General features: G+C 45.4%; 1 protein-coding gene across 2 annotated transcripts in view; it reads right to left on the bottom strand.

Annotated features, from left to right (window-relative positions):
* Window positions 1-568: 568 nt before the first annotated feature.
* Window positions 569-9,621, bottom strand: part of KCNH5 (potassium voltage-gated channel subfamily H member 5) — a 159,238-nt gene continuing 150,185 nt past the window's right edge. For both annotated transcript variants that reach the window (XM_049828989.1, XM_049828990.1), the window contains one exon: window positions 569-1,695. In XM_049828989.1, the coding sequence (XP_049684946.1) occupies window positions 748-1,695 (948 nt within the window). In that variant the 3' untranslated portion in view covers window positions 569-747. The remainder of the gene's footprint in view (window positions 1,696-9,621) is intronic.

The following is a 9,621-nucleotide window of genomic DNA, read 5'->3' as shown; positions in this document are numbered from 1 at the left end:
TCAGGGAGTGCAGCTGAGACAGTTTCTGTTAGTTTCATTTTGTTACATAAATCACCATTATTATTTCTTACTTACGATGTTAAAAGAGCAGGAGGATACTTGAAATAAAAGGCTCTGCATGCACAATACCCACACGAACAAATTCCAGTGATCCACCCCAGCACCAGACACGGTGCCCTTCCCTGGCCACTGAACTGAGCCCTCCCTTTAGGAGGAGCAGGGGAATTTATCACCAAATATACAGTATATTGTAATGGAATGATACCAGGAAACAATACTAATTGGAGTCTGAACGTGTCCTCTACGTCATGTTAATCTACTGCTTAACTCGGCAGAAAAGACAGTGAGGAAATAAAAGCTCAATTCACCCAGCCTGAGATCAAAACTGTCATGGCAATATTGGCAGGTTAGACCCTGATTCTTTAAATAGTACATTGCCTTTGTTAAACAAAAGTCATTCTTTTATTACATAATAGAGATTATAAATAAATGTAAAGTGTGCATGCAGTCAACTGCATATTATACAAGCAATATCTATGTTAATAATTGTTTTCTTTGGCAGGCCAGAATCCAGCTGGACATGCAATATTTACATATCAAAATCCTTGGTGTGTTCAAGTCATATTGGATGCAAGTGAAAATATATATGTATATATATTTACCGTATACACACACACATATATATGTATAAAGGTATATATACACCTCTGCATATATACTGTATACATATATACACATAGGTATATGCTAAAAGTGGATTTCATCTTTTTCTGATTCAGGTGATGCAGGCCTTGAAACACTAAAAATATCCTGACAGGGTATCTGGGGGGGCCGCTGGGGTGATAAATGAGACTTGGGGGAAGAGATCGGGGGTACGTTCTTTTCAGACAATATTTTTAAAATTTCTGCCACCTGTTTCTCAAGGGCAGCCATCCTACTGCTTAGCAGCTGGATATCTTCTTTGAGTTCGTGCTTGACTTCCTGCAGCGTGGTTTGTAAGGCCTGCTCAGGAATAGGGTAGAAAGGGTGCCGAGCATCAGCCTGAATAGGGCTGTGCTCCAGAGGGCTGCGAGTCTCACCAGCTTTATCCAAGCGAAGGTCACTTTTTGTTATTCCACTGTCACAAGAGTCTGTTTTCCTCAGTGGGTTTTTATTTACACCGTTCTCCGAGTCATTGCACTTGGGGTCGTCAGACAGCAACCCCATGGACTCAGCCTTCGTGACATTGTTCCAGTCCTCCTTCTTCTCCTCGTGAGTCCCCATCGTGTTCTTCAGTCGAAGCCACCCTTTCCCATTCCCGTTTTTCATCCGCATGGGACTGTTTACTTTGAGACATTTTTGGTCCCCGTTTCCATTTGGCTTGAGCTCCATCGCATCCCTGTTGTTCTGCTTCACGGCCTCACTGGTTTTCATGTAAGCCAGGGACGTCTGGATGGGGGTGATCTGAGACACAGTGACCACGCTGGTGCCTGTGATGGAGGCCCCGTTCTGCACGCTCCGGCTTTCCACCTGAAGCTGGTTCCTCTCCGGGTCGATGTGGGTTGAGCCTTGATTACGCATCTCCTTTTGCTGTTTGAATTTCTGGAAGAGTTTCCGCACAGGGTGGTCCACAGGGATGCTCAGCGTCACCTCATTCTTCTGGCGCAGGCGCTCCTCTTCTTCCTTCTTGACATCGCTGATCTTCCGGAAGATGATCTATGGGGGAGAAATCCACAACAGAGTCAGCACCCAAAGGACATCGCATACGGCGAACATTACTGGGAGATGGGGAAACAGTATTGAAGGAATAGCCATTTCTCCTTCCTTTCTATCTTAATTGCTTGTAGTGAATTTAAATGGAGCTGATCACAACACAGTAACCTCAGATATGTGCCACTGCATAGATAGGGTACGTATATACACACACACACTTTCTTAAAAGTGTAGATTAAAAATGGGTTTCACCTTTATTTTTGATGCAGAAGATGGAGCCTTGAAGAACTACAAATATCCCGACACCAAGAGAAGGAAAGAAATTGAATAAAGAGAAGGAAGAAAGCAAGGAAGAACCCAAATACTGTGATACCTACCTACCCATTGCACACGCTCATACCTGTTCCATCACTATCTTTAGTACAGACCAAAAGGAAACAGTAATTCAGTGGAGACTACACAGCTCTAAGTTTAATTCAACGTACATACCCTTCCAGAGACTGGAAAATCCAAATGTGTTCAATACTTTCTAGCTTAGCTTATTGCTAGTTTTGTAGGAGTGGCTGGAGGGTGCAATTAGGTTCTCCGTGTGCCACGCTGTGTGGTTTCACACGGCAACACAAGCGTTTCCTGGAGAGTTTATATGTCTAATATGTGTGGGTGTACTGGGAGCACCATGGAGAAGCACCATAACAGGGTTTGTGATTATAAAACCCAGCAATATCCACTGTTTCGTGATGCCGTGCTATTTAATGCTGCAGTTATTTCACCCTGCAGCATCTCTCAGGCCCCTGAGAAAAAGGAATCTGAGCCTCGAGCTGTGGAAGGATCCACAGAGTAAAAACCTTTCTGTTGATTTTATGCATGTTACTCATATGAAATTTTTTAAATTTTTTTTTTAAGGTTCAACCAGTTTTCTTGAATGCAGGACTGAGGCAGGATAAGGAAGCTCTGGTTCTCTAGATGATGATACTAAAATGAAAAGCAGCATGGGATTAAATGCAAATACGGACTGTGTAGGGATAGTGTTGGTAAGAAGAGTAAAAGAAAGCCCCTGCAATACACAAACAAAACTCTGTGACAGTCAGATGTGGGTTTTGAAGTATCCATTTGAGTATCCATATTTCAATATCTATTTACTTTTTATAAAAAGGCTTCTCACGCCTGTCCATATTTGCAAAGAAATAGTTGCTTTCAAGTTTCACATCTTCAGAAGTCAGCAGAAGAGTGCCACGATGGCTACAGCTCCTTCCCTGTATGAATCTGGGATGAGCTGGACTTCAAAGCTTCGTTAGAGAGCTTTCAAATGTAGTAAATATATCCTTGTGTGCTGCTGATAGATGCAGCTGCTTATAATGAATTGGAAAGTTAACATGTTTATTAGAAGCCCAGTTTAAAAAAAAACAAACACAAAACAAAAACAAGAGAGAAACATGGAAGATACTTTCATCTGGCTCTTCTGACCTAGATGCAGCGACACATGCACTCATTTGGAAGCTCTCCTTCATTAGCGCCTACCCTCATGGAGCAACTCTCTCTCAGAGAAGCCACTGGGGACAGCAAACACATGCAAGAGAAGTTGCCCTTGATTCAAAATTAAGTAATTGCATTTAATTGAAGCCACGCTCTCTAAATGAAGATTCGGAAGGTGGGTTGTGTTGTTTTGTTTGTGCCTTTCTTTCCCTGGAGGGCAGTGTGGCACCTCTGGCAGATGACGGCATGCTGAAAGCAACCAGCTGCCAGGATGTGTCCCCAGGCCGTGTCTCAGAGAAGATGGCTGGTTCCTCCACTGATCTCCCTCTCCTGCTGTGCTGCTTTGCCCCATGTTGTGCCAGACCAGAGCGGCTGGGTCCCTGAAAACATCTGGGGTGGGGAAAACATCCTCTACCCAACGATTCCCTGCTCTCTGGCCATGACCCTACTTCACAGCTTGAGCACCCCCCGTCCCCCTGCCAGCTTCTGCCTGGCGGGTGGTTGGAGGCAGCCGGGGATGCTGCAAGGCAGGCAGCTGCCTGCAGTCTGGCAGGGGCTCACAGCGCTCCCGCGTCCAGCGCAGCATTGAATGCGCCGCTGGGAGAGGCACGAGGTAACTTGGACAACTTCTGTCCTGCCACCTGTTTATAAAGACCAGAACGACAACAACAAAGACCGCAGCACCAGTTTTTAATTTCTCAAAGGCTTGAACTTCACTGAAAACTACCCTCAGCTCCCTTTTTCCCCCAGTCTACTCTTGTTCTTTCATTTCTCCCTTCCTCCTCCGAGTTCAAAACTTCACCAGCCAGAGGTTATCTCCCTGCACAGAATATACTTACCTGTGACTTCTGCAGAAGAAAAGCCAAGACTTCACGAATTTGACACTGCCCATACCTCATAATCCTGAAGTGGGCCCTTCTGAAAGCCAGGAAATCACCATGTTGGGGGTTTTTTGCCCCAGAACCACTTGGCCATATGTCACCTAGATGAGCCAAGCCCAGTGGCACAGGGGTCTAAGTCTGAGGGCTGCCACGCCTCAGCACGGAGCCAACGCTTTGGGGAAAGCCGAACGCACCCCTGCTGCAGTGATGGGCAGCCGAAGTGATGAACACCATCAGATTTTCAGGGCAAATCTGCTCCGGCCGAGTGAGACCAAGGACCCGGTAACCACTCACAGTTGTGGGCTTTTCCCCCACTTTATGCCCATGCAGTGGAGAAGACACACTCCCAAAGCCCTGCTGCCACCTCCACAGGAGGAGATGTTCCTTCAGCCTCTCGTAGGATGCAGGTAGGAGCCTGGAACAGCTCTTCAATGAATCCTTTCCTCTTTCTCTGCTTGGGACAGAAAGTGCTACACCCTGAAACGATTATGGGTAGCTACTTTGAAGAAGCCTGCTGCACTCTGAATTAGTACAGAAAATGCCCAGGGACTCAGAAATCCAGGGGTTAGCTGGGGGTCAAGAATTCAGGACTAATCTACCTTGGTGGAGCAGTATTTCCAAGGGAGCAAAGGTGGGCTGATTCACAGCCCTGCACCCACCCTCCCCTCAGCTTTCTCATGAAACCTGGATGTGTTCACAGGTGTTTGTTATTTTCTTTTTCACTCTGAAATGCAAAACTGGGCAGACCGTCAAATCCCAGGTGACACTGTGAGATTACGGCACTTTGGAGACGAGGGTCTTGGTCCTCATCCACTCGCTGAACTACTCTGTCACCCCAAGGAAACCATTTCACCCCTGTGTCACCCCATGCAGACTGTCCCCTCTTCAGGACGTCCACCCTCAACCAAGAGAGTACTACTCCTAGCGCAGCAGGGATCTAGTCTTGGGCAGGACTACATGATATCATTAGAATATGTACTAGTACAAGAAAAGAAACATCCTCTTATACAGACAAAGAACTGGGGAAATAAATGAGATGTGAATTCTAGCAGTAATAGTTGCTTTTCATTACCAAATTTTTCCATATTAGGAATTTTTTCATGTGGTTGGATTTGATCCACTTCTACAGTGGTTTAACCTAAGCCAGAATAGGATTAAATGTGTTTACATGGAGACTTAATTCTATTAATGTCTAATAACTATTACTGGCTATTTTTCTCTATAAATAAGAACAGAAAAACACCTCATGCAATCTAACGTTCTTCAGCAAATTGGAGAGGCTTATTTGAAATCTTAAATTGGATGAGCTATTTCAGTTGTCCCTGACCCTTTTCAGAGTGGTTACACATAGGCATGTCCAAAGGTATGTCCCAGGAATAGACACAAACCCCAAAGGAATTTATCAGAAGAAACTGAATTAACTGTGTGCACAGCACATCTCAAGCCATACCCCTGTCTCACGGCAACTGCTAAATTCATTAATGTGATGGAGATTCAGTGTAGAACTTCATTTCCTTTATGGATGGGATTGTGAAAGACTGCCCTGTGTGACACAAATCCTGTCTCACGAGACCACATTCCTGTTTTTCTTGCTTTTAATGTATTTATTTTGGGAAGGAGAGGGAATGGAGGTGACATTAATTACTGAGCTGACAAAGGTTAAGTAGAAGATAACTGATGGTCAGCCCTGGCAACTGAAGTATTTGGGTTATCTATAAGGAGAAAACAGGAACTTAAAATTCTTCATTTAATCTTAACCTCAACCTCCTTTCCCTCCCCTCCATACCGAAAGGTAACTTGTCATAACTGTAAACTCAGCCCATCACCACTTCCAAAGAGGGACCCGACCGAAGGCATTGGCAATGGGTCCATTACTGCTGGAGCAGCTCCTGTGAGGTGCCAGCTTGTATAACCGAACCCAAATCCACATGCAGATGAGGGCAGCGGCAATGAGAGGTCAGGGAGCCAGCTCAAGGCTGACACACGTACAAGTTCTCCCATCTACTGCTGAATTAATCAGTAAAGCTGTGGCCTTTCCAGATGCTTTGAAATGCATTCCTTGTCTGCTGTCTTTTTTTGTACCGGTGTACCGGTACTGCGAAAATCATCCCTCCATGACCTTATTCCATTCACAAAGGTCCCTTAATAAGTGACTCCATGGAAGGTACATGAATGGATTAAAGAACTAGTAAAAGTCTCGAAGAATTACAGTAAGTTCATAAAAGTGGCAAATATTTGACCAGATATCATCCTGTCCCATTCCTAGACCATCCCATGCTGTTGTTAGTGGCATTCAATACGTGCCTGCCCCTCACCACGGAAATTCACAGAAATGTATAACAGTATAGCAAAAGGGCACACAGTTGTCATGGTGATGACTACAGTGGGTGTGCATTGAGTCAGACAGAGGGAAAGCCACACAAAGCCATCAACGTAAAGATTTTCACAGTGACTAATAAACTCTGGGGACCCAAGCTGTGGCATCCTACAAATGTGGCTGATGGGCAAGGGAAGCCGGAGTCCTGCAGCAAGGGGAGACCCGGTCCTTGACTCAGCTCGTTGGGTGTTTCTGCAGCACCAAAAACTGGAACAGAAAGTAAACAGAATGTTTCAGTCCCCACAGCTACATACATCCATGTAGAGCAGAATGAGGAGCCCTGCCATGAGGCTGGACTAGGGCTGCACTCAGTAACCAACAGGTCACACTTATTAATGCACAGGCTAGGCTCATGTGGGTGGTGGTCACCTCTCAAAAATTTGTTCCAGAAGTAACTATCTTGTCTGTATTAACGTCTTGTAGAAGCCCCATCTCCCTCTCATCTGGTTACTCACAATCCAATGTATTCGTCCAGATCCCTGTATCTTTGTTACCATTTAGTACAGTAACATCCTAGAAGGCACCTTAACTCAATATTGTGGCCCTGAAGACAACTACTCACTGTTCCCCTCCCCAGCAGCACTGAAAATGAGATCAGTTGAATGATCCAGGTTAATAAATTTGAAGAAATAAATAGGGCTCTGTTTAACCCGGACCACGCCAGTGATCCATCTGACAACACAGACCCACAGTTGTACTGGAAAACACTGCAGATGGAGCGAGTGGGATGAGTGGACGGAGCAAGTGGGAACTTTCCAAGCCGGCTGTGGGGACGGAGGCGGCGTGTTAGGGAAATGCACCCTCCCTTGGACCACACTGAAGAGACGGCAGCTCCCAGCTTAGTTGCAGCTGGCCGAGACCCACAGAACAGCTCCTTCACCAGCTTTCAGATCCCACCAGAGGGATCTGATCTGGTCCATGTCCTATGGGAATGTCTAATTCACATAAAAAGGGTCAGTGTCCTCACAAGGTGTGTTGGTCTTGGCACCCTTTTAAATAGGTCCTTTTTCGGAAACATGAGAGCTGTCTTCCATTGCCTCCTTGGCCTGAAAAGATTCAAGGCAAGTCCTTCACACAAGCTTAGCTGAAGCTGGCAAATCACTTTTAAAGTTTTTTATGATATAACCACTATAAGACAAATACTGCAATCACATATACCTCGTTTTCTTTGGCAACAATGCTAAAAAAACCCCAACAAATACAACTGGAAAAAATAAGTAAAGCTTAATTCACGCCTAGCCTGCACAACATAAAACAAACTTTTGTAAAGATGTTTGCAAAAAATACTATTAATTTTCACATCTTGGACTGAATTGTAGAAAAGTAATTGCCATTTTTCTTATGCTAATGAGAGAGGCCAATCTCTGTCAGATCCAGGATTGAGACACAGGATACCCCAACCCATGCGGTGCTCAGACGAGTGTGCTATTTTCCTGCTCCTAAGAGCAAACTACAAAATACACCCAATTTCCAGAGCACAGACACTCAGAACAGAGTTCACCTACGAAGCCTGTGTCTGCATCTGAACTCATCCTCCAGGAGCGCTGCACAGTCCAGGGAGAGAAAAAAGCACTTGGAGGGTGTGACTCATTTCACCTGCAGCTAGATGTTAAAACAGGTCAGACAAGATGTACCCTGAAATGCCTGTTTGTCTCCTGTGTTTATAAAGGGAGCTTTCTGCATGTCCCTTGGATGCAGACATCCTCCACATGATGGTGGGTAAGAAGTATCCAAACCCCTGCCTCTAGCAGTGCAAATGTCAGAGTTTGGCGCAGATTGTGTAAAAAGCCTTCCCGTAAAGCTTTTCTCTGTGTGTTGTGTGTGTGTGTGTGTATTATACCCTTCATCCGACGCTATTTTTATTCCCCACAGCATGCTGGGGTATTGCCAGTTCCCGGCTGAGATGCGTTCTCCACCCAGCCTCAGAGACCAGCCAGTCCTTCCAGATAAACACTATTATTTTAAAAGCTGCAGAGGGAGGACGAGAGACAACTGCACAGAAGACCATGCCAGATTGGTGGGTCCAAGTGAGAGCTTGTCAAAAACCAGACTTTTTGTTTGCATGGAGCAATGGTAACAAACCACTAATAGGGAAGGTGAAGGCCCCCTGTTCTTACCTTGCTCTCTGGGAAAACCCTCCAGCAGTTGGTGGAGAACTGGTCCGGTCTCCCCACAGCTCCTGGGAAATTGAAGCCCACCCGGGATGGCTGTGGCTGCTCCTGTACAACCACCCTTTTGCATTGCAAATCTCACCCCACTCCCAGGTGTTGCAGGACTGATCCTGCTCAGATCTCTCCCAGCATCAGCACTGTGTGCTGCTCAGGGCTGTCATCACCAGCAAACCCTTCCCAGGCCATTACTCTGATGTGCTCACGTGAGTCTAGGATGCTTCATCCCTCAATCCTTGAGGACTAACCCTCTCTAGATGCATTCTGTTGTCAAAACAGGACATATCTGGGACCCTTTTTTTTTTATATTCTGAAGACTAGGCCAGTCAAGCCCAATTTCTCATGTGTAACCTTTGGTAAACAGGCTTGATCCAAAACTGAAGTGTTTTTTAAACCTAAGCAGGTCACAGAGAACATGTTTCGCTATTACTACTTGTATGTTAAAAAGTTTTAAATCTTATTTTTTCAGGTATTAATTTTTTAAAAATTAATTTAAGATGTTAACAACTCTTCCTTTTAATTTACATGCATTAAAATGCACTTAAATTTAAAAAGTTAAACTATTGAAAGAATGGACAGAAATGAATGAATAGAATAGGGTAATTACCTCACGCAAGCCCTTCTGTTTGCCATTAGGCAGAAACTGGAGCCCTGAGGCCTGGGCTAGCAGAGCTGTGAAATGCAGTTCAGTCTGATAGAAGGGCCACGGGCCGTCTGTATTTGTCCTTCATCTGAAAGTCCAGCCTGTGAGCCCCACAGCAAGCCAGAGAAACCTCAACAGCCGGCGTTAATGCAAACCTTCCTTTGGGATGGATGTAAGAAGCTGCTGCCATGGACGGTGGAGGGACTCACTGTGTCTGGACTGGTTCCCTGCCTTGAAAACCTGTTTCATTGCAGGTTTACTGCCCTTCCAAAACAGAGAGGGCGATGGCAGCATCGCCCACAAGATGCAATTCCAGCTCTTAACCCCAAGGGAGAGTCTGGAGTAATGCCTCCTCCTAGGTCAGGGCATGGCAAGGAGGTAGGAGCA

The sequence above is a fragment of the Accipiter gentilis genome, chromosome 25 (assembly GCF_929443795.1).
Source record: "Accipiter gentilis chromosome 25, bAccGen1.1, whole genome shotgun sequence".
In the NCBI taxonomy this organism is placed as follows: Eukaryota; Metazoa; Chordata; class Aves; order Accipitriformes; family Accipitridae; genus Astur; species Astur gentilis.
Note: the sequence above shows the minus strand (reverse complement) of the source record. Positions and strands in the feature narration are given on the sequence as shown.